General features: G+C 35.3%; 1 protein-coding gene and 2 long non-coding RNA genes across 21 annotated transcripts in view; 2 read left to right on the top strand and 1 right to left on the bottom strand.

Annotated features, from left to right (window-relative positions):
• Positions 1 to 26,646, top strand: part of mtd (TLD domain-containing protein mustard) — a 115,574-nt gene that overhangs the window by 31,962 nt on the left and 56,966 nt on the right. For 3 of the 17 annotated variants that reach the window (XM_028184527.2, XM_089733275.1, XM_028184529.2), the window contains exons 1-2: positions 576 to 770; positions 7,141 to 7,850. The exons of 8 other annotated variants lie outside the window; for them this stretch is intronic. In XM_028184527.2, the coding sequence (XP_028040328.2) occupies positions 7,300 to 7,850 (551 nt within the window). In that variant the 5' untranslated portion in view covers positions 576 to 770; positions 7,141 to 7,299. Of the gene's footprint in view, positions 1 to 573; positions 771 to 7,140; positions 7,851 to 26,646 lie in introns of those variants that run through there. 6 more of the 17 variants (XM_028184525.2, XM_089733274.1, XM_089733279.1 and 3 more) reach the window with 4 other exon arrangements.
• Positions 7,858 to 24,829, top strand: LOC149501479 (uncharacterized). The gene is made up of 2 exons (XR_016324248.1): positions 7,858 to 22,271; positions 22,356 to 24,829. It is a non-coding gene; the product is annotated as an uncharacterized LOC149501479 (long non-coding RNA).
• Positions 23,242 to 26,245, bottom strand: LOC149501478 (uncharacterized). Of its 3 annotated transcripts, XR_016324246.1 has the most exons (5): positions 25,884 to 26,245; positions 25,493 to 25,743; positions 25,159 to 25,345; positions 24,698 to 24,828; positions 23,242 to 24,620 (listed from the first exon to the last, which is right to left on the bottom strand). It is a non-coding gene; the product is annotated as an uncharacterized LOC149501478 (long non-coding RNA). The 3 variants fall into 3 exon arrangements; XR_016324245.1 differs by lacking the exon at positions 25,884 to 26,245 and having other exon boundaries at positions 25,493 to 25,877; XR_016324247.1 differs by lacking the exons at positions 24,698 to 24,828; positions 25,884 to 26,245 and having other exon boundaries at positions 25,493 to 25,877.

The following is a 26,646-nucleotide window of genomic DNA, read 5'->3' as shown; positions in this document are numbered from 1 at the left end:
ACATCAATAACCTGACGTTTAAAACATTACAACAAAGTGTAATCGAGTATAGATGCAGTAATAGGAGAAGACGTGCTCCAATTACACCTACCTACACTACAAACTTACGAAGATAATGTGATGCATTATTTCTGAGCTGATTAGATTCATAGCGGAGTCTATTTTAAATTAATTGTTTTAAACAAAATAGCAAACTATTTGTTATGTTGTACATAACAATTTTTCATTACTATTATGTACATATAACACGACCTGAATCTCTCATTATTTATGACCATTTAAGTACATAATATGGCTACCACTCAAAGTGCTAAAAAGAAGAAAACGGTTGAATATTATTAATACAAAATATGAGGGCAGAACATAATGGTGTGATTATTTGTTGATAAAATCCATCAAGATAGGTGAGACGGGAGTGTAATCATTGTCATAAAATTGGAACGGTCGTTCAGTTTTCGTTGAAATGTTGGTTTTAAGGCAGATAAGAATGAGAGTAAGGGGGTAAGTTTAAGATCGGTTATCAGTTAAGCGACGTCCGCGTATAAAGGCTGCCCCACCAGCGACTCATCTACCCGCCATCACTCACCAGTACCAGTCAAAGCGCCGCGCGCGTCGCACGCATGAGCACGAGTATGTGCAAATCGCAGTAGTGAAAGTCTCGCGCGCAGGTTCCGCTACGATTTCGTTTGTCGACGTCTTCGTCTAGTTATTCGGTTTGTTCGTTGCGCCAGTGCAACAGCGAAAGGAGGTCGCCCGCCTGTCCGCAACTCGTAAGAACACCGTCGTTCGTGCTATTCCAAATTTTACATCGATCCCTACATTACGAGAGTGTTACGTAAAATATATAATAGTTATGTGGCTTTTTTTTCCGAATGTGGCACGTTTTTTTATAAAACATTACATACACATCAAAAATCGTGTCGAATGTTAACGGATTTTGAAACATTTGTGATTTGTTAAAAAATAAATAGATACCGTCACAATTGCGGTACATACGCAAATCTAACGATGCTAAACGAAACGAAAAGTTTTCTCTTTGTTTTCACGTTATAAATAGCCAGACTTTTGTTTTGGCAAGTGCTACGATCGCCTACGAAGTTTGTAGACACCACAGAATTTAGTCGAAACAGATAGTTGCGGTAACTCCGCTGCGGCAGTGAGTTTGTTCGTCTAGCAACTAAGTTAGCAGCTGGTTGCGCCTTGGTTTACTAACGTCCAAGTTACGGCCGTTACCATGGCAAAGTGAAAACGAGTGTTCGCCCATGACCCTACATTTCGTCAACTAACCACATAGCACACTTTCTCATGTGTCTGCGAATTCTTTGATAAATTTTGATGCGTATTAAAATCATTGAACACTAATATCCCAAAGTCAAATGAGATATCTCGCACGATAGATGAAAAAAAATGGGCTTAATGAACGATACATACAAAAGAACAAACATAGCGGGAAATCCGCCTAGGCTACTATTTAAAATAGCAATTTCCTTACTAAACATGCATGCATTATTTTTCAATAAACCGTATATACATAAACACAATATAAAATTTAACGTGATTCAGACATAATTATTTGAATCATAAGTGCAATGATTCAATCGAACTGTTTATCTTATCATTCGATATAGACAATAGCGTATATATTTAGTATAGTATGTGTAATTAATTACATTTGCGCACCTGAAGGTTAGATTCTGATTTACTAAACGTTGGTGGCAGCATATTGTGCAAGTACGGCAATGTGCTTTGAAATCGTACACGACCCACATTTTTCTAGCAATAGACGTAACTCGAGTATTGTGTTGTGCACTGCGCTGTTCCTACTTGAATTCGCTGACCAAGTGTAAAGTGATCATCGGTTGCAATGATAACGATGTTTCTCACAGTCCTGCAGTTACGTGTAAATGTGGCTTCTTTGCAGTTTGCTTGAACAGTTGTTTGTATTCTTAGTAATAATCATTTTTTTAACGGGCTCAATTCTTGGTTTCTTGCTGGAGATTTAAATCTATAAATTAATATGTGAGACAAAAACTTTGTACCCCTTTTTACGAAGATTGCGCGGACGGAGGAGTTTGAAATTTTCCACACTTATAGAGAATATAGAGAAGGAGTGCAGATTGCTAATATTTTTTAGAAATTATACATTAAAAATACATTAAACCAATGAAGAAAGCTTTACACACATTGATATATTTGACACAACACATAGACTCTTTCTTTATTGTCAAACTTTTATTATTCTTTATAGTCTGTGGTCAAATTGAGAATATGTTAATATTGTTTATATTTATTAATATTCGTCTATAGTGTAGTCTTGGCGAAATCTGTGACTATACAAGTATATTAGTCCTTGACAATAAAACCATAATAATATTCAAACTTATAATTTCAATTAATTATAGTCGAATTTCGACTACTGCGGGACCACTAATAATAATAATAAAAAAACAAAAAATCGTGATGATTCGTTTCTCGTTAACCAATTCTCGAATAACGTTAAAATAATATTCGTAAGTTCTTAGGATGTGCCAACGATTGGCACACCGCTCGTGTCTTGATGACTTCAATAAATCCTACTTTATTTCTGTCAATGGGTCGTACACTTGTTTTTAGTTTCTTTCATTGAGAACCAGGCCACTGCGATTAGTTATAACGACCAGTGGAAATTATGATTTTAGGATCAATCTGGAGTTTTTCCGTTCATTAATTTATTTTCAACATCTGTTATAAATTTCATCTTTAACGGCTCTCGTCGCAATCATACCTACTTGTTCACGCTTTAATTGATATTTATCCTCCTTAGATATATTTAGAAAGCTACCGAGCTTGCCAAAATGTTTAACTCATACTGTTGTTGTTCCTTTAGTTTATTTGGATACAAAAGGAAACATTTTAATTCCCCTTTACCAAAACAGACCAGTAACGAAGACTACACCAAATAGTGGAGCTCATTCGGACATAGACCATAACCCAATCCCAAAAATACAGACTAAAAGCATAGAAGTCGTCGTGGCCTAAAGGATAAGACGTTCGGTGCATTCGTATCTAGCGATGCACCGGTGTTCGAATCCCGCTGTCAAGTACCAATTTTCCTAATGAAATACGTACTTAGCAAATATTCTCGATTGACTTCCACGGTGAAGGAATAATATGGTGTGATAAAAATTAAACCCGCAAAATTATAATTTGGCGTAATTACGTAATTAATGGTGGTAGGACTTCTTGTGAGTCCGCACGGGTAGATACCACCACCTTCTCTATTTCTGCCGTGAAGCAGTAATGCGTTTCGGTTTGAAGGGTGAGGCAGACATTGTAACTATACTGAGACCTTAGAACTCATATCTCAAGGTGACCATGGTGACCGTGTCACTTAACACAGGTGGACCGTGAGCTCATTCACACAAAAAAAATATTTGAAAAAACATCGACTCATCATAACAACGTTACATATTATACTAGATTAACGAAAATAATGGTGTTAACGAGCCTTATTAACATCAATTAACCCCCTACAGCATTAATTATTTTATACGCGTAGGTTTGAACCATGTTGGTATGAAATACTCATAATAGTTGGCGCTTCTGTATGAGATGTAACACTGTCACACTGCATTTTAGATCAATTTGACAATTTCAATACTAATTTTAATTCCGCGCCACTACACTAGAACACACTCTTTATTGTTAGATTACGTGACGTTGATATACACACAGCAATTATTCTTCATTGGTTGTAATTGGTTTTGATTCATGTCATTCTCAGATCGTGTTAAATAGTGTCAGTTTTCTTGCAACTATATCTCTGTGTAGGTTTTTTTTATCTATTCGTAAAGTTCTTTTTGTTCAACTTTACATGCATTTTGCTAGTACCGCACCGATATTATTACGTAAATTTGATTTATGCGACCATATTACTTATCGTTAACGACTTTTGATTATAAAGCTTTTTTTTATTGCTTAGATGGGTGGACGAGCTCACAGCCCACCTGATGTTAAGTGGTTACTGGAGCTCATAGACATCTACAACGTAAATGCGCCACCAACGTTAGACATAAGTTCTAAGGTCTTAGGTATAGTTACAACGGCTGCCCCACCCTTCAAACCGAAACGCATTACTACTTCACGGCAGAAATAGGCAGGGTGATGGTACCTACCCGCGCGGACTCTCAAGAGGTCCTACCACCAGTAAAAAGAACACCACGACCATTAAAAAACTGGTATGTTCTTTGTTTATGTGTTTGTTTGTTTCGGCGTTAAATTAATCTGTATTCAATGCGTCTTCGCAATAGTTGCTCATTAACTATGCGACGATTGTTGTATCTTATTAACCGTCATTGTTGTTCGCTCGTTGTGTACCTTGATACGATGGTGATGATGATCTCACATCTTTTGTTCGGCGTTTTGTCAATCATTTACATTGACGAGATTTTTCAGTGACACGTTTTTCAATGCGTCAGAAGGATGTGTAGACCCTTACGTACTTATACGGAAAATCGAATTGTAGATTGCCGTTTCCATAATAATTGAAATTGAATCTCCTCGATGCCAATAGATAGTGGTCGTTTGAAGAACATTTAAATATTTTAAGTAAACTTTGAAGTTTCGTCACGCATTGTCGTGTTTTATACATTAGCACCTTTTGCTGAAATGCAAACCCAATATTGTTTTGTTATATAAAAGTATTCTTAAATCTGGCAAGCACACAACAATTTTATATTATCTCCGTTGCGAAAGCTTGAATCTTATTGTTTTTAAAATACTTTCACGCGTTAAGTAGCAAAAAATTAATATCAATATAAGGTTGTTTTTAAAAGGCTACGATATACAAGACACCTACGCAAATGATTACCTATACGATATAATTGCGCAGTGCTTAATGGCTAAAATTACTGTCGAATCACGGATGCACCACTAACTCTATTCATTTTCGGTTGTAGTCAGGTGAGCAAAGAGTGACTCATGATAAGTACATGTCCCACAGACACGACTAAAGAATTGAGCCGCTTATACCTTGGCATTAGATTGCTGCCTAACGAAAAGTACCATAAGTACCATTTCATAACCAAACGACACGAGGGAAATTCGTTCCCAAAATCTGTCATGCCTGGTTTACCTATTAACATTGACAGACTGTTTTCTTGAAGGCTTATAACAAACACCCGACAGACAGGATATATTCATACCCACCTTGAGAATTAGCCGGTACGCCTTGCTCTTATATCATTAATAAATCGAAATGCTACTCAAATGTATTCAAATGACTTATGTGTAATTGAAATGCTGAGAAAGCATTAATTCACGAGTAGTCGGACACATTCGAGGGGCGATTACTGCGTGCTTTATCTCTCTCGTAACTTGTTACTGCGTACCGCATAGTAATCTAGACATTTCCCATTATGTCCGAGGGTTACGGTTCCATACGTTACATTCATGGTTTTTTGTTAGCCTCCCCGAATTGAATGCGTAGTCTACGCTGGAGAACTTACACTTTACGACCACGTTACTCTGTATAAAAGTAGTACTCTAGTACGGTGAGAGCAATAAAACGAAGTTTTTTCTACAAGTTCGCTATTAGGTACTTCAAAAGAAATAATTACGGCATTTAACATCAAAAGCTTTTACGAATTACGACAAGGGGAAACGGCATGGGTTTATTACATGTTTTTCCGTTTTAACTCAGTTTTAGTAAACAAATTTTTGCAGGCGCGAGTAAGAACCAGCAACGGCTGGCCATCTGTAAATAGGACCCGACTTTGGTGCTCGAAAACATTTCAAAATTTATCTTTGCTATTCAATCTTACTATCCTATAAAGGGATTGCTGGATACAGACGAGTGGCCTATGACTATAAATTCTCAATACAATTTAATTAACTCGGTTGAACAAAATCAATTGATCTTGAATAAAATCAAGGTGACACGCGATAAGAAAATAAATATGTTTTTTATTCATAAAAGCTTACATGCATATGTTAGGAGTGTTAACGTATATACGTTTAAGGATACAGTGAGTACTCGCCTACATGACCTAGATAATTTGTTGCGAAATTTGTTTTCTACATATAACCTGTTTAGACTATTATACTAACTGCAGGGTTCTGAATATTATATAAATTTTATAATTTGTTAAAAGAAATATTGCCTTAGCAGACAAACAAGCATGTGGATAGTTGACGATTTCGTAGAACGATATATCACAATAATGAAATGATAGTGAAATTTCAAAACTGTGACGTCAATGACTGCAGCAATTTCATCCCGTTCCCGAAGGAAACATATGAGACGAACACAAATCTATTTCATTAAGCGTTAGATAATGTTAAAATAAATTAAAGGAAATTAACTGTTTGTATGATTACTTCGTGAATTCGTTTTAACCTTTACGTTTGCGTGGTTCGTGGTAATCAAAAGTTAAAAGTGTAATAAATGAAGATACTGTTGGGAATTTATTTTTAAACGGCTTAAATTATCTTCAAGGGCGCGTTTAAGCCCCGTGCTCATTTAAAGGGTACGACGGGGTAACTGTTGTTGTATACAAAAACAAATAAACTGAAAAATTATTTATGCTCCATAAATTACACAGTTAATGCATTGTGAAACTACAAAAAACATAATTCAACAAGACGCAAATCATCTTGGTTTTCGTCCAAGTTTACCAATAAAATTCAAGATATGGTTGGCTCAGCGATCAAAATGATAATGAAAAGTATACGTAGGAATCAAACAGTTGATTTATTTATACCGGAGTGACTTTTCCCACTGCGGATATGTTGCTAGTAAACACAGACGATGCAGTTACGAAAGCTGCACTTGTCTACTTAAATGGCATAGCGCCGACTCGTTTTGATGTCGATACTCGTTTGTAAAATACATGAGATATCTATTTTCATGGACAGACTTTCGCTATGTCCTCATCAAAGATTATGATGATTTTTTTTTTTACGCTAGTTGTTTTCGGAGACAACAAAATTAAAAACTAATAAAAATTCTGTTATCAGGCATTCGTAAATTAAATTTAGTATGTATTAAATATTATAATTATATAAAAACTGCCACGTTTTAACTGTATACATTTTTCGTGCACACATTCATGGAAAACGGGATCGTTATAAAATTGGGAATATTTATATATATTCTTTTAGTTTTGAACGTTTTTTGTTTTATTACAACGAACTACACTTTCATTTGCAAATCATATTTTAGACAGTTTTAATATGAAGGAGCCGTAATAAATATGCAAACTCCGTAAAGCGAGGAGAGTGATAAAACTATAGTTGCTGTGTTTGTGTGTGACGATAACGATGAGTGGTGAACCGACACTGACGGAGTCTCCGGTGCCGGTGGCTCTGGCCCGTCTGCAGGGTCGGCCTGGGCGATACCAGCGCGGCTTGCGCAACCATCGTCCCAGCCTTCAACTCGCCAGCTTACAGGAAGCCATAGATGAAAGTCCTCGACGATTTAGTGACGAAACGTTTATACCTGACACAGACGATGATGAAGCGTACAACGATGGCCCAATTGAGGAGACTCCGACTCGACCTGTCGTTAATGGACGCAGATCTTCGGACGCTACTTTTGCCGAAAGATACAGACAATTATCCGACTTTGACGGGCCGCCGCCCGAGGTACCGCGCAGGGCTTCCCTCGCCGTGCCTGTCGCCAACGAGAGATACAGTCACGCCGATAAGGGGCGCCGGCGCTCGTGGGCCGCACGTTTGCAACTCGAACGTAAGAAAAGGCGAAAATCTGGAGGAAACGACACTGACGACGAGAGCGAAACACCGACATACGTTCGTCAAAAACGACTATCGTGGTGGAACGTGTTTGTACCCGATAATATGCTGAAGAACAGGTAAATTACATTTTTAGAGATTGCTATAAAAAAATTAGTCAAGTCACTTATGTAGTAGTATTTTGTCTAAGTTTGTCTGTGTGGCCAGATATTAACAAGTAGGGCAAAAAATCATTTGTTATTGTTCTAGATATAGGTTAATCAAATTAGTTTTATTTACTCGTACTTCTCATCATCATTGGGTATTAAAATAATAATTGCTTAATGCTGAGATAACTTTGAAAAAAAAGCATGTTGTTTTGAACTGATACAGATTAGATATATAGTGTTATAATCTAAACACATAAAGTTACTTCTACTTGTCGTGGATCTGTGATCCATTAACATTCAAGACAAAACCGTTTAACCTATGAATATTTAAATTTCGACCAAGACTTTACGTAAGTAAGAGGGGAACTAATAAATTTACCTATGCTATATTACAGCTCTAACATGAATCCTTATAGTCTTTGGTCACAGTTCCTTAAAACTCGATAGAGATATTCGTTGATGAAAATTAGGGAAAAAATGTGTCAATATCATCCCGAAGCAACGGACAATAAGTTTGAAAAGATTTAATAGAAAAAATATTCCACTGTCGAATGAGTAACATATCATAAATAATATGAATGCTTCTAAACAAATAGCTGTATCCGTGCTTCAAAGAACGCCAAATTGATTCTTTAGAAAGGAATAAGCTAAGTAAGTAACGATAGATAGGTCGATAGATAGCGGTTATACTATTTCCTGAATTGCATTGTAGCTTTGTAAGGTAGCTCAATATACTTGTTCTATAATTTATTATCGCACAGTTGATATTTTCGATCTGCACCTACCAACCAACGATAACTAGTACATAGCTAGATTAAAAACGGTGAAGATAATTAAATTTGTTGACATTGAAATATTCCGTGGTCTATTAAAGTAACGTTTGTATGGGTAACCAGATAGGTACGTGACAAATTTACGACGCGTGCTCTTAATATATTAGTACATGAGCAAACTACATCTATATCTAGATGTAGGTACGTGAAGACAACTCTTATCTCCGGGAACTTTTCTTGATATTATAATTATAAATCACAAATATTTGTTGTGTCTCTTACAGAGTACTTCAAAGATGTTTTTAACAGAAATGTTTATGTAGACTACGTAAAATTTTCATCTGAAAACAAATGGAATCGGCGGGAGTAAAATGATAAAAGAAATTAAATATGAATGCTTAATATAAGTTTCTTCTCTTGTTGTCGGTTAGTTTTCTAGATGTTCAATATTTTTTTTCCTACCTAACCTGGTGGTCTAGAGAGATCATGTCAGCGTCACCGGGCTAGTCTGTTCAATGAAAACGATTATCAAATGGAACAATTCTTCAATAAGTTCTATAAGAGACCTTCCTCGATATGCATGTATTAGCGGCTATTAGGGAGTTGATAATAGAAAAAAATATCACTATTAAGCCTTCCGTAAAATATACTATAATAATTTACTTCGCATACATTCACAGTATACCAAATAATTACCTACAATCATGACACCGCGCGTGATAGTTTATCTCTTAATGCGATTAGTTAACAACATTAACAGCACTTCAAAGGATTCCTCATGTCCTGAATGGAGAATACTTCCTAGTTGTTGTTGATAAACTAGATGCCAAAAAATAATGTAAATAAACAGATTGTAACCAAATAATTTTGTCTGAAATAAATAGCTGCTTATTTAAATTGAATTCGTCTAGGGTTGTGATTCAATTGAATAATTTAATACTTGACGAATTCGTTTATCAAATTTACATTTTTGAGTCTTAAAATTTCGTAACCGCTTCACGGTTTACAAGCCTTTGATAATTTAAAATCTTGTGATTATAACCTTTTAATGAATGTAATACGTATTGATATGAATTTGAATTGAATCTATCCTGGATGGAGATTATTAGAAGTTGAAAAATAATCCCTTCCCTCTAAAATTTCAATTTGCGCCGTTTAATTTTAGAAAGATCATTTATTATTTTCGGGGACTTTTTGTAATTAGTATTTGTCAGTGTTATTTGTTATTACAAACCGTTAACGTTCGTCTCGTCTATGGAATCTTACGCTGCTCTTGGCTCGGAAACCTTTGGGTTTTAAAGCGGAATATTTAAGTAGAAATATCTATACTATATTATTATACTCGTATAATATTATAAAGCTAAAGAGTTTGTTTGTTTGAACGCGCTAATCTCAAGAACTACTGGTCCGATTTGAAAAATTCTTTTAGTGTTAGATAGCCCATTTATTGAGGAAGGCTATAGGCTATGTAACATCACGGTAAGACCAATACAAGTGGAGCACCAATAAATAATGTTTCAAAATAGGGGTTTAAATAGCTCCTTAACATTCTATAATTCAAAAATATTTTCACTTTCTACCTAAATGAAGTGGTAGGTAAAATTTAGCGTTATGCTATAGTAACTATTCCACGCGGACGAGTCGCGGGCAAAAGCTAGTATAAGAATAAACTACAAATATTTCGAATGAAACCGCGACCTTCCAGATTCGTTTCCTACAGAAAAGCTTTTCACGCTAAACATCATTAATCTAGTGTGATAAACGGCAGCTGGGTCGTTTTTTTTTCTATTTGCAATGATATAAGAATAACGAACGATATTTTCGCCGAGTGCTGACATCTCGCTTGTTGTTTGCCCATACAGTCCTTCCATTAGCGTTCATATATTTTGTACACGATTTCCTTAGATCATCTCCAGCAATACGTGAGTCTCAGTTTAATATGTTATTTATCCGTGTTAGTACTGTAAAAATCTAATCTGAAAACAAATTATGTTTTCAGATTTTTTTTATTGCTTAGATGGATGGACGAGCTCACAGCCCACCTGGTGTTAAGTGGTTACTGGAGCCCATAGACATATACAACGTAAATGGTCACCCACCTTGAGATATAAGTTCTAAGGTCTCAAGTATAATTACAACGGCTGCCCCACCCTTCAAACCGAAACGAATTACTGCTTCACGGCAGAAATAGGCAGGATGGTGGTACCTACCCGTGCGGACTCACAAGAGGTCCTACCATCAGTAAAGATTAGTGTTATAATTTTATTAAACCCTAAAGTTCATTCGTGAATGTCTTTGGAAACTTTTTAATAACAATAAAGTTTACTTTTCGAAAGTTTCGCGATCCAATGCGATGCCTTCAAATGGCTCCCGTGTTCTTGCCGCAATAAAGTTCAAAACAATTCTCCTCAAACAATATGAAAAACTATACGATGCGTAAAATATTATTCGGTGACATGCTCAAGTATTCTCATATTGCCTTAGATACAGACATGTATATAGGGAAAGAAACCGCTTTCACGCGTATTGGTTCTACATATTGACAAAATAATTGAATTTGTATGTACATCGCATTCGCCCGAACGCGTTACGTTTTTGTGTTTCGCTTTCGTTTTCTCGCCTGTATTCCGAACGAATCTAACCCACGGAAACGGAAGCAATATATGGATTAGTTCATTATTACACCGAACGAATAAAATTATTTTTCGTATAAAATTTGCATCCGTAATGCGCGCCGTCCTCAAGAGTCTGCCCACACACCGAAAAACATAATAAAGTGTGTGTTCCGCAAATATGACAAGAACCAAAACAGACATACAATCTGCTGGTTCAGCGTAGGTTTTTATTTACGAACATTAATTGTAATGTTCCTGTGTCATAAACACAAAAACAAACTAACAAGTAAACAATTATTAACCTAATACTTATTTTTAAATGTTCGTACGTTCCTTTTTTTTTCCTACGCATGCTGATAGCCTTGAGAGGCTATTTCAGCTTCACTGTAACGTGTAGGTGAGCTCACGAGGTTCAAACCGGAGTGTTGCTAACACTGGCCCTAGCAAGAGCAGTGTTTCGCAGAATCTACCACTGGATAGGAAACGCGAACCACTGAGGAGATCCGGCGAGAAACTCAATGGGCTGCGTCTATGGGTTCATTCGCTCGTCGAGCCCTTCGCAAGCGACGGGTTCGACGAGGACGATGACCGGTGCTTGTGGTACCTAAAAGCACCGTTAATGGATCGGGAGGATCCATAATGACGTGTTTTGGGCGACATCGACTATTCACCATTCGGTCTACAGGATCGGGTATGAACGTTCCTAATACTCAGACTTTTCAAGCGTTTAAATGGAATTCCAAAGATTATAAACCGGTAAACTGTTATTAGAATGTTATGCTACGTCACAGTACATGAAGCGGTTCCATCATTACAACATAATGTGGCCTCCGTTGCTTTCCGCAATCGTACGTTGATCTGATCATTGCCATAAAACCCTTTTACTTTATTTATAACAGAAATGACAAAAAATATCTTCAATTTAAATGCTCGTAATGTTTTGATCCCCTGTTTATTTTTATTGCTTAGATGGGTGGACGAGCTCACAGCTCTCCTGGTGTTAAGTGGTTACTGAAGCCCATAGAAATCTACAACGTAAATGCGCCACCCACCTTGAGATATAAATTCTTAGGTCTCGGTATAGTTACAACGGCTACCCCACCCTTCAGACCGAAACACATTACTGCTTCACGGCAGAAATAAGCAGGGTGGTGGTACCCACCCGTGCGGACTCACATGAGGTCCTACCACCAGGTAATTACGCAAATTGTTTTGCGGGTTTGAATTTTATTACACGATTTTATTGCTTCACCGTGGAAATCAATCGTGAAAATTTGTTTCATTAGCAAAATTGGTACCCGCCTGCGGGTTTCGAACACCGTTGCATTGCTAGATACGAATGCACCGAACGTCTTATCCTTTAGGCCACGACGATTTTTCATATCCGCGTATCCCGAATATTGCTATATGGAATACTTTTTGACACTTTAATGTGCAGTTCCTTAAATGCTATATTATCCAATAAAGTATTACACGAAATGTTTTATAATGACGCAGTAGTGTGACGTTTAAAATATGATTTTTTTTAAACATTTTTTTGTAAATTAATACAATAATTTTTATCAAAGAAAAATAATGAACCGTTTAAGCATATACAAATTTGATTTAAATAAGATATCGTCTGTTTATGTTTTACTTGTGTTTTTGAAGTAGGTAATTACGATTCCTTTAATTTTTCTCGAACGAGGTGAAACGTTTTGCCTTTATCAAAATGTAAATCTTGTTTCTTTCGTGTCTCACAATGATTTTAAGAGTAATTCACATAAGCTTTGAAAACAATGTGGTTTATATTCCAAGGCTGGCAATCGTCCAGGCATTCTGACCTGTCTCGTCTATTTATCACAAACGTATGAGAAGAACGAACTCACATTAAAAAATCGAATAATTTATGAGGCTCACCTCGTATCTTGTGTGGAGAAGTAGGCAGCAGCTTGGCTCTATCCCTGCCATTTCTGACGTCCATGACCGACGATAACTACTTACCATCAGGTGGGTTGTAAGCTCGTATCTTATTGTGTGCCTATACGGGCAATAAAAAAAGGGCTTACAATTCGTTATCTGAATACTATTTTCAATTTTGTACTCTTAGGTATTCACATAGATTTCAATTTGTTTGGAGGAATCGACAAAGGGATTTACACCAAGCGCAAGCGGATGAAATTGCTCGGTAGACTGACAGTCCGAATGTTGTTCGGAGCTTGTATATATGCTAGCTTATCTTGAAACAATTGCTAGTGCCTTTCAGACATCTGTCAAATGTATTCTGTTCTATGATAGCTACATGCATAATATATTATAATACTACTAGCTGTACCCGTCCGTTTCGCTGGGCATTTAAGATTAACATTATTATTTCTCACCCCCACAAAGATTCTCATCATTAATGCCCCCGCAACTGGTGTAGGGAGTCCAATACTCATATAAATATTAGCCTATCCATTAAGTACATGTATTTTCTACATGGATACCAAGTTTCAAGTCAATCGGATGCATGGTTCAGTAGTTATAACGGAACATCCGTAAAAACCACTGTAGATTCATAATTAGTATACATATTAAAACTGAAATGAAGATTATTTTAATTAAAAAACTCACGGAGCAGTAAAAAAACCGAAAATCGAAATCGTAGAAGCAACGAATTGTTTCATTCATAAAATATGGAAAAGTAACAACGTATTATGAATATATGTACATGTATATATGTATATAATGAGATTTAAAACGAGAATTCTGGAACACAATAACAAACATGCAACAGCGATGCATGAATATTGTGAAATGATTACTACAATTGGAAGCACGAAATACGAAAAATTACAAAGCATTAACAAATCTCTTTGAATTATTATTAAAAAACCTTGTAACTGAATACAATAATTTGATAATATTATAATTCAGGGCTATATTGAACTTAAAGGGTATCACACAATATGTATGATGTACCACCATATTAGTTATATTTGTTTATACAGTCTATTACGCGAAACAGTGGCCAGCCGTACAGTTTATATTTGCAACAATATTGTTTACATATTCTTGCACGCATTTAATAGCTCGTATTTTATTACCGTTCCCTCGTTTGTTTGAATTCCGTAAATTAAAACCAGAAGGTTCAAAAGTTAATGTTTATAGTTAATTATTATAATAATAATTACGTTTCCCTCCGAATGCAGTACGGAATAAGAATGACCCAGATGTATCCGACACGTTGCGGTCGCTGTGACAATGTTGGGCCGTGCAAGGACGGCCGCATTCATGCACTGGTTAAGTCTCGTCGAGATGCATGTTAATCGTATAGCACATACATAATATTCATGTTATTTAGAGTTTAATGTTCATTGTCGCCCGAGTGACTGCAACCGTGTACCTTGCACGCGCAAATGGGTAAATAACGAGAGACTTAATACAACCTTACCATTTTGAGACAACGTTAATGATGCAATTCGATCAATGAATAATTGTTTGATGTAATCAATCAATCGTATAAAAATTGAACTTTCAAAAACTATTAATAATGTGCGATAAAGAGACGTCAGGGCTTTAAATGAATTTAAAAATATATAGACATTTAATAGCTGTGATGAAATTGGACCATAACTACAGTCTGTATATCATCATGCTTTACGTGTGTTTGTATATTTAAATAGATGTTGGAGGATGTATGACTATATCCTTCCCATTAGGCCAATTGTGACCATTTACTGGTGGTACTCGATTAATTGTTGTAACCAACAATTAGTGAATAAGTCTTTTCCACGAGAGCACACCTCACGATACTATCATACCGTATTAAACTCGCTAGAAATAGTATAAGTACGTTACCAAACAATCAACTTTTTATACATATATCTTTTTTGATTTTTTATCATTTGGCACGTAATTATGCCTGCAGGTTCCGATTTCGGTATTTGCACACGAATGTTGTTTAATGACGCATATTAAGGAGTCATACATTTATTAGCAAGCTGGCGATGAAAATAAACAGGGGAATTTCTGATTGACGGTGACAGGTCGCCGGAACGGACTCAATTTGTCTGTCTTGCACCATTTTATGACGGTCATGAAATAACGATCAAATACGCGACTGTGAAATAAATTTTCATTCCTAAATATATATTTTTTAATTCTCTATATTAATTTGCGACCGAAGAAATTGTATTTAACAATGCTTACACTACAAAATAATTTAAAGGAAACGTTGATGTGTCGTGTATTAGTGTCGCTATTCTCAATACTGGACATAAAAACAACCGTTATAGATGCGGAAGAAACCGAATATTTAATTTAAGACTCCGAAAAGATAAGACATAACTAAATATATAATATATTCAATTCAAGCCACGACAAACTCTTAACTGAATAGGAAAGGAAAGAAAGGAATATTCGAGATGGTTTTTCCATGATTCAAATTTCCTCTTTGCTTACAATCGTAACCTGTGAATATATTTTCATTTGTTAGTGCAGCTTTAATCTATATATTAATACGTGAAGCAAAAACTTTGTATCCCTTTTTACGAAAATTGCGCGGACAGAGGAGTATGAATTTTTCCACACTTATAGAGAATATAGAGAAGAAGTGCACAATGCTAATATTTTTTTAAAATAATGCATAAAAGATACTTTAAATCAATAAAGAAAACATTACACACACTACATACCATGTATTTGCCGCAGACACGCATGCATACTATTTATTGTCTAACTTTTGTTCTTGACGTCTGTTGTCAAATTGAGAATAGATTAAATATTGTTTGTCTTTATTAATATTTTTATAGTGTAGTCTTGGCGAAATTTTTGAATATAAAAGTATAAAATACAATCATAATAGTGTACAAACTTACAATTCCAATTAATTATAGTCGAATTTCGACTACTGCGGGACCTCTAATTTATAGAAATATCTTAATAAATGTCATTTCAAATCCACCAAAACGTTGACATTATAGCGACGGCGATATTGCTTCCGGTAAAGATAATATGTATGTTTTAAGACAGGGCTTCACACGTGTTTTGTTTGTTGGCAACCAGACGAAAATATCAATATTTAATTTTTACTTCTGAATTTTCAACCAAATTATAAGTAATTATGGTTTAGAAAATAGGTAGAACTAGGCTAATAATCTTTCGATGCGTGAATATAGAATGCATGTTTATTAAAGTACTAGGTCCATATAAGTGTGACGTTTTTACGTACGCTTTGTGCATAGCGGAAGGTCATTGCAGTCATTTGGATCAACTAGCACCGGCCACCGATAATGTACTCTTGTCATGGGATCTATCACATCGACGCACGGCGGATGCGTTATTAACGAATCGCAATGAATTTATGACAATTCATGACCAAGGTCGCTAAGGCTTTTCAATATTTATGTTTGGTAGGTATATAATGTTACGTATGGGTCATGTGAGTTCAAGAATCATAAAAGACAAGGTTGTTTTGGTTTCCGAGGATTTACGTTATATATTGATTTATTAAGAGATAACCTTAAAACATGTTAATTAGGGCAATTTTGAAAGTAAAACTTCCAATTATTGTACTCATATAAATGTAGTTATCGTCAAAGTTTCGTTGTAATTTACTAACGTTTAAAATTAAATAAAAAACATTTGATGACGCTGCAGTCAGATATGCTTTTTGTCATTATGGAGTTAAAATTCAAATTTGATTAGACAATTTTGAAATAACTTCTGTGAATATTACTACTGCTTTTGCTGTGTAGTACGAGTAGTATAATGTTCATGGAGCCTATTGTAGTTTTTTAACTAGAGGTAAAGATTTCCGATAAAACGTGTAAAGTGATTTTTAAAAAGCAAAGACGCGACTATATTTTGATCATTAAAAACTTAGGTGTTTTCAAGTTTCGGAGGCGTGATGCAGGCTTGACTGTAGGTGACGAATGTAGGTGTCAAACTGGTTTGTCTTCTGATTATGATTCAGATGCACACAAAAAAAATATCTGATTTATTTTTGAGTCGACTTTTGTCGAGTCCAAAAAGCAGTTTATATGATTTGTAAGAATAATTTGTATTGTAAGAATAATTTGTAATGCAATGATTTGTAAGAATCTTCGAATACGACTTTCAGATTATTGCTGTAGATCGGCAGACCTGACGGTCCGCCTTCTGCTCTTAAAAGAACCGCTTATCACGGTTACCGAAGTTTATAGAAGTCACAACGTGAATTTTAACACTCATAAATGTGTGTTTGAGATTGTAGTTTTCTGTTTTCTGGTATAAGATTCAGCTGCCGATTATTTTTATTTTATTTCGAAAGAGCAGTAGGTCATTTCCAACGTATGTTTTAGCTGTAATGTGTGCTGGAACAAACATTCGATGCACCCACTGCGCTATCATGGCAAGTAAGTCTTGCATACAGCATCGGGGTACACGTCATATTTTCGATAATCTATTTTGAGGTAGTGCGCAGGCGTGAAGCACCACACCCACAGCGAACAGAACTTGTCTGTTTGTGTCTGACTTAAAATAAACTTCCTACAATGACATTTTAAAGTCAATAATGGTTTTTTTTTTTTCGAAGTAAATGGTCACGGTCATGATATTCACACAATTTCATTATATATATAAGAAATATTTGTCACGGAAAATAGTTTAGTTTCTTCAAAACTTGTCGTAAATGTCCCCAAACGTAGTGCAGTTTTATCATAAAACATTATTATGATGTAGTTTCGCAACACGTGTAGCAACAATGGAAGCGAAGGAAACGCAAATGGGAAAACGATTTAATAGTTTTTCATTAAACCCGTGAAGCTTCATTGTTTCTTATACGTGTTTCGCAATAGCAAAACGCGTTTTTTTTTTATATATCTTACGTGCGCTCAGACTCGTACATACTTCATTTCACAATCACTTCGACCAGCGGTACGATGACCTCGCGTGCGGGTGGGTCGCCGGATTATGACTTGCACTTCCTCGCTTAATAATATTATCTGTAATAGTCGATTCGTAATAATCGATGCGTCTTAAAAATCGTCTAGGCTATTATTTTTATTATTTTATTTTAACGGCCGTCTGGTGTAGTGGTAAGTGACATGGCCACTCCACAAGGAGGTCGCGGGTTCGAATCCCGCCAAGGGAAGATATTTGTATATAAAAAATAATAATAATAAAATGTCTTTTCCAGAGTTATGGATGTATATTAAACATATATGAATGTGTATAATAAAAATCTTACATTTATTTCCGTTATCTGGTACCTGTAACACAAGTTCTTTACGAACTTACCACGCGACCAGTTAACGTGGCGTGATTGTTAGTAAATATTTATTTATATTTATTAATTTTTTTTTTTTGGTTGGTTGGTAGACGATCTCACAGCCCACCTGGTGTTAAGCGGTTACTGAAGCCCATAGACATCTACGACGTAAATGCGCCACCCACCTTGAGATATAAGTTCTAAGGTCTCAGTATAGTTTTATATTCAACTGTCTTAGTGGATTGTGATTTAGAAATTATTAAGAATACAAGTATACGCTGTAAATGAATATATACAAACTCACAAGTATAACATGAAAACAAATTATGAATTGCAAATGTTGGAAATATTATTTTCGAAAGTTTTATTAACGAGATTTTCTTCTTACCAAAATATAATACCAGCAAAGAACTAAATAGCACAGACCGGAATTGAAATAGCTACAAGTTTCCGTGAATCAATAATTATTATGCTGGCAAATTAAAAGTATAATCGAAATTTTTTATTTGGTGAATTGTTTGAATTTGATATTTGGAAAAATACATACACTACGGTTTTGTATTATATGAGACCAACTTAAGAACGTCTACCTAATACCCAAAAAATGTTTTATGAAACAATGGCGTTAATTGTTATTTGTTAATTCTCAAATCGCACGTCACTTTATGCTTCGTACATTGAGCATCGTAAATTCGTAACATTGAATGGAACCTAGATCAACAAGAACCATTCTCTGTAAATACTTATTTACTTACCACGTATTTATTTATTCACTTAGTATATTTCTATGTATAATAGTGAATTTAAAATCGATACTATTTATTTGGGTTACTTAATATCCTTAAGGGAATATCCTTTATTATCCAAATCGGAAAAGCCAGAGATTGTTTTGGCCAAAACCGCGCTTACTTACACCATACTCTTGTGAGCTCGCACGGGTAGGTACCACCACCCTGCCCATTTCTGCCGTGAAGCAGTAATGCGTTTCGGTTTGAAGGGTGGGGCAGCCGTTGTAAGTATACTGAGACCTTAAAACTTAGATCTCAAGGTGGGTGGCGCGTTTACGTTGTGGATGTCTATGGGCTCCAGTAACCACTTAACACCAGGTGGGCTGTGAGCTCGTCCACCCATCTAAGCAATAAAATAAAAAAAGATAGGTATTAGAATGCGATATCAGAAATAGACGCTCTGTTTTGTTATTCATAGACAAAACCTATTATCGTGTAAGATCCTGATAAACCCTTTCGGATGTAAGGGATACATCGATTACATTTATAGTTAACGTTTAGCGCTTATTATATCTAAGGGTGAAAGGGTGTTTGGTTTAAGCGACATTTCGCTTAATACCCGACATTTATCTTTGTAATTGAAGATGCGTTTTATTTGATATTTGCATCAACAATTCGATGTTTTTAATTGAACTTCAATTAAGCTTACTCTATTTTACTGGTGGTAGGACCTCTTGTGAGTCCGTGCGGGTGGGTACCACCACCCTGCCTATTTCTGCCGTGAAGCAGTAATGCGTTTCGATTTGAAGGGTGGGGCAGCCGCTGTAACTATACGTGAGACCTTAGAACTTATATATCTAGGTGGGTGGCGCATTTACGTTGTGGATGTCTATGGGCTCCAGTAACCACTTAACACCAGGTGGGCTGTGAGCTCGTCCAACCATCTAAGCAATAAAAAAAAATAGCTGAAGAAGGTTTTTTGTTCTGATATTTTTTCTGAATTTTAGACTTTAAATGGCTCTCTTATATAGTTACAAAAATGTCGCTTAAACCAAATAGCCAAATTTGACCCCTCGACTATGTTGAACGTTTTGCGTCAAATAATTCACCTGCCACAAAAACATTTCGTTATTACTTTTAGTGCATTACCCAACTTCTTGGACTTGTGCAATAATTACGGACTCTTTAATATATTTTTACTTTTGTTGAACAATACTCAATGTGAAAATCAATTTCATAATGAACCGAAATGACGGCGCGTTAGCAATAAAAATATATTTGCACAAGATTTGGTTGCGTGCGCTTGAACAAAATTGCAAAATTATAGTTAAAACAATTAGATTAATAGGATTAAAACAAACAAAACGAACACGCGATCATTGCGAGTTAAAATAATAACAAAAAATTCAGGAAACATGCAGAAGTTCGTTAGACTATAGTAAATGTACCTGTAAGTTGGCACCGGCCCAGTGTCAAGGGCGTCATCTCCTTAGGTGGTAACTATTACAACTTCAGTAGAACCAGTGTATTGTGAGCCTTGTGCCTCTTCTAACTCTGAAAGACAACCGCGTGAAAGAATAATACGCCGCGGTTCACCGATCACTGGTTTATCTGCAACCCCGACCGAGTTCCGCCCCCTGATCACGTAAAAATTTGCGACAGCCACAATTTTGCAGATGTTGTGCAGACGCGTCGCGACCGATCGCAAAACGTCAAATTATTTCGTATCACGTACCGCGATTGTTCGCTTACCGCTTACTGCAGTTTTCTGTCATACAACTAGCGCCAGTCGCAATCGGGTAGCAATAATTGGCACTAAAAAGCCACATTACTTTTTTTTTTGCTGAACAAACCGGCAAATGAATTTATAAAAGCGCGTTACATATAAACATTTCAAAATGTTTAAGTGGAATTCACGTTTGAAACGCCAAGTGAGAGCTGCTAATTCTGTTCTTTTCGATGAAGCGTTACTAAAAATAAGTGATCTAATAATAATTTTTGCTTTATTTTGAATAATAGCTATAAAAATGTAATTGTGTCGTGTCAAACACTGATAACAATTTTTTTTTATAATCGTTTGATAATTTGTAATCAGATAGTTGTTTACGTTACGAACCTATTTTAAAAAATAATGGATCAAAATTATAGCCTAATTTATTAATTTCATTATCAATTAAGTAAGTACATAAGCTCACAACCCATCTAGTGTTAAGTGGTATAGACCTCACAACGTGAATGCCCACCTTTAGAAACGAGGTCTGAGTTTCAACTGTATACCAAAACGGCTGCCCCATTCTTCAAATTGCAACGCATTACTGCTTCGCGGTAGAAATGGGCGGAATGGTGGTCTTGCGGGTTAATCAAACGCCCTACCACCAACGATTTCTTAAAGAATATTTGCTAATTTGATTTTAAATAAAAGATGAATGAATCCTTAATCATGGAAGTCTTCCATGTATTTATGTCAAATACGTGTTTCATTGGATTTATTGATATCTGCCTGCGCGGGATTCTAACACTGGTTCAGTCGCATCTTTATTAGAAAGTCGACCGTCTCTACTACACCGCTTAGGCCACGACGATTTCAAATTAAATAGTAAATTCTAGAATAAATGATTTAGTTTTATGGTTTTATCAATAATAACGTGTACAACAGATCCATCTCAGGCCGACATGAGGCCGACAACGCTAGAACAACCAGTCGATGATATTCTAGGCGAGATGCTGCTATTCTTTAGCAAGTAATAGATAGTGGATTTGTTTGACTTGGCAAGAGTAGGCTTTGATTTGAATACCAGAAATATAGTGCACTCTTTCACAGCTTGAAGGGAAATAAAAGCTGTGCAGACTATTCAAAATAATGTTCACCCAGGTCATGGGCAATATGACGTGAATAGGAAACTGCATGTCAGACATTAACTTAATGTTCTATATTATTTTTAAACAAATGAATCTAATATTTTAAGACAATAAATAAATATTTATTTTTATAATCAGCCCAGTTTTTCGTCGACGAAGCCATCTTAAGAGAAGCTTCATTGCAAATATCAGGCCGATATTTAGTAAGTTATTTGTATTCAATAACCAGGTACTCTTTGCACTCACTCACTGCAGTAAGAATGTTAATCAATCATTATATTATCTAGACTATAGCGGACAACAAACAAGAGTAGACACATCGTGAGCTGTAGTTGTAGAAAGAGGAGAAAATGGAAACTAAGGCGAACCACTGGCTCATGCAGCTTTCATTTAAGCAGAGGCTGCTCGTACGCAGGCAGAGGCCGCGCATCTTCCAGCTGAGATATATAAAAAAATTCAAGGAATTGACCAATATCAGCAAAAACCTTGTTTAAAATAATAAGTTCAATTTTGTTTTAATTTTAGCTGAGTCCGTAATAGTTTATATTACCATAAAAACGAAATAGCGCTTGTTACAATAGTCAAGCAAATCCAAATATATACGTTTAGTTTAGGCTGGTACTACAGTAAAATTTATGACACTAATGAGTATATTTTACGCTAATAAAACTACTCTCAACTTAGCATTTCAATATAACTATTTATTTCTTTATTGCTAAGATGGGTGGACGAGCTTACAGCCCACCTGGTGTTAAGTGGTTACTGGAGCCCATAGACATCTACAACGTAAATGCGCCACCCACCTTGAGATATAAGTTCTAAGGTCTCAGTATAGTTACAACGGCTGCTCTACCCTTCAAAACGAAACGCATTACTGCTTCACGGTAGAAATAGGCGGAGTGGTGGTCCCTACTCGTGCGGACTCACAAGTGGTCCTACCACCAGTAGAATACCAGTATTTAGCTTCATTGTATATTTTGTATTCACAGTATTTGGCATGTTCTGCTTCTAGTCTATAGGGTTATAGAGCTATCACCTTGCTATCATCCTACTTATCTCGGCCCCAAGTTCAGTTATGTTTCTTTGAAGTTATCGGCAGTCGATATTATATTTCAATTGTGGCTTCAATTTCATGCGGCAAGAAGTTGGACATGTATTACAAACAAACTACGATTTCCTAATTTAAGAATTATTATTCAAATAAAACAAAATTACACAAAAAAAAAATTTATCAAACTTATCTAACGGCCGTCTGGTGTAGTGGTAAGTGACATGGTCGCTACACAAGGGGGTCGCGGGTTCGAATCCCGCCAAGGGAAGATATTTGTATGATAAATATAAATGTATTTTCCAGGGTTATGGATGTATATTAAATATATGTATGTGTATAATAAAAATCCTACATTTATTTCCGTTATCTGGTATCTGTAACACAAGTTCTTTACGAACTTATCACAGGACCAGTTAACGTGGCGTGATTGTTAGTAAATATTTATATTTATATTATTATTATCACAATGAACAAAAATCAGTGGTGGTTGATCCACATTTTGTCTAAATTATGAATTATGTTTTTCATTTTGTAAGTAATATTCATGTAAGTATCCAACAAAATCTAGAAGAATTATGAATTACTAGTCGATTTGTTATTCATTCTATTCTATTATTTAAAACAGCAGTATATACAATAATATATATAACAATACATCATACAAACGGGGTTAATATAAAGATAAAATGATACAGAACAAATTGAGCACGACAGATTAAAACATTGTCTTAATAAAACAACCTCACAATTTTGCTTTCAAATAGTTATGAATCCATCCTTTACTATAAACACAAAAATGTTAAGGAAATATGTATATTTCCACTAAACACAATTAAAAAATTATAGGGAGAAATAATTAGGCTATTCTTGCCCTCTCAGTTCACATAATTAAGAACAGCAGTTTTAAAAATATCTACATAAAATTACTAGAATACAGAGGTTGGACTAAATTTAATGTCTGTTCTCCACAATCCAATTGAACCACCCTTGAATGTTGACATGGTGCTAAGTGCTGTGTTTCCTCTTCTCTCCCAAAAAATACAATGTTATGAATTTGATAAGAAACATCAATTTCAGCATCTTCGTCAGAGTTGGGGCACTGGAAACCCATGTGTGTTTGCCATGTTACGCAATACAAGCTAACAATTATGGTATTGGCCATCATATGATGATCATAATGCAGTACTCTATGTACCAACAAGCATCTCCAACTGGCTTTCAATACTCACATTGGTCAACAGTGTTCCTGGTATGACAATAAACATTACTATAGTACTATATATTAATGGCCTTCCCAGTTTTAAATATACTTTTAGATTGAGTATTATTCTGTAGTCAGGTTACTGAGACAGAGCTCATGATGTTTTACTTGCCTAAAAACCAAACTTTTTCACTATTATGGTGCAGGTCCTGCATAGGCATATTCAGTTGTGTTAAGCCAGACAAATGTATCATGAAATGTTGCATCAATACTTAAAATGTTAAGATCACTATCACAGATCTGAAAAATGTAATTCTTTAGATAAGTACTATCAAATGTATGTTATTGTGAATGATAGGCTTCAGCAAAATACTTACTATTTGCACATTCTTGAAATGATAATGCTTGCGGTTTTAAAACCTTTCTTCATATACAGATGATCTGATAAGTGCAAATGAGTGCCATCTATACACCCCGAAACCCCGGAAAGCCAAATTTATTGTAAAACCTATAATGAAAAGAAATTTATTTACTATTATATTATGTTTTCAATCACAAAATTATTATTGTTCAAATATCTATGTACTATAAAAATAAGACAAATTTTGAATTAAAAAAAAATTATGTAGGAAAGATTAATGGTGGCCTGAAGGCCTTTCCAGTTTCACCAGGACTTGACATTTCTTAGAACTCTGTTTAAAATATAGCTATATATAGCAAAATATAGCTATAGTTATAAAGCTTCAAGAATATAACTGATCTATATGATTGACTCGTGGAAATTGTAAAATCAGTGGAACTCTTGTGCTCTATACTATAAGATAATTATTTAACTTACCCATTTATAATAACTTGTGACCCATTGTACTGTTTGCAGAAACTTTAAATGTTTCAATAAAACTGGAAGATTGTTTAATGGCATAGCCACTTCCCTAATGGCATTGGATTTACTACAGTTTAACTCAAAATGCAAAAAGCTCATTCCCACAGGTTTCTGGTATGCAATTTTGCAATGCTGTTAACACCTGTATAAACAAGTTATTTAAAACATTTAGTTAAGAATAAATCTGAAATCAAAAAAACAATGCTACTTTTGAAGACAAGATTTTGTGAATCTTTTATTTTCTTCATTATTTACACATTAAAATGTTAAATTGAATATATATAAGTACCTTGCATTTTACTTTCTATTCTTGTTCGTCTTGATGATCTAGGTTATTAACGGCTTTAATTCAGAGCACAATTGTAAATATTGATGTTTCGAAATTCTGTAATGTGTTCTGAACAAACTTTCCGATAGATAAAGGGGTCAAGCTTGATCCCGAAGACAGCGTCGCAAACGCACTGATTTGTATGTATCCGACCTAATTTCCTTAGACTCCAAAGCCCCATTTATTATTTGAGCTCTGTCCATAGTACATACCTAGAAGAAATATTAATTTGTAAAAAATAAACTATATAACCTCAACATTATTAATGTACTTAAATTGCCCAGCGTGGTATTTAATGTTAATACTATGGAAAACACAAACACAAATAAAGATCTAAACCAATTACACTTACCTAAATCAAGTTAATTAATTTAATTTCACAGATTTTACACTTGCAGATAGTTAGCAACAATTCAGCACCAGATACAAAAGGTGTCGCAAATTTGACAAACGAAATTGCTAAATATCTGCTGTTGTGTGGCAGACAAAAGCATCCGTAATACCGACTTTAAGCCAGTTGTTGTTAGTTGTATGGAAAAGAATGCACTAAAGTTTCACAAATCGCTCTGCAGAGGCAGCACTAGTGATGGTTCGCGATCTGCTTTTTTGTTGTAAGTCCGTAATACGAAATGGACAGTTGACAGCAATATTTGCACAATATTTGTCTTCTGCTAATTGTCTGCGAAATACGTGATACAGCTGCCGGCCTCCAAGCGAGATTTGTTTGCAATGCGCTTTACACGAAACTCTCGGATAGGTACATGTATGTATTTCAAACTCAAATAAAAATTAATTATGGGCGATACTACTGTTTGAATGTTTTTTTTCGCACATGATAAGGCCTTATCATCAGTAATAACGTGTTTATAATTTATAAATCTCTCGCCAAAACAAACTCGTTAATAGCAGTAATAGCAATAATCTCGTTTATCAAGATGCCGTCAGAAATCAATCTTCCGTAGTTAGAACCTGTCGTTATTATATCTGATCGTCTAAACAATGAGCCGGCCCTAGAGCGTACACGTGGATTGAGACTATAAAACGAGGTTTTAATTAGGTTTTTTTTTTTCTATATAAAAAGAGAATAATGCATTATATAAGAAATTAACAGCACA

The sequence above is a fragment of the Bombyx mandarina genome, chromosome 15 (genome assembly GCF_030267445.1).
Source record: "Bombyx mandarina strain Sakado chromosome 15, ASM3026744v2".
Lineage (NCBI taxonomy): Eukaryota > Metazoa > Arthropoda > Insecta > Lepidoptera > Bombycidae > Bombyx > Bombyx mandarina.
This window is presented reverse-complemented; position numbering and strand designations above follow the sequence as displayed.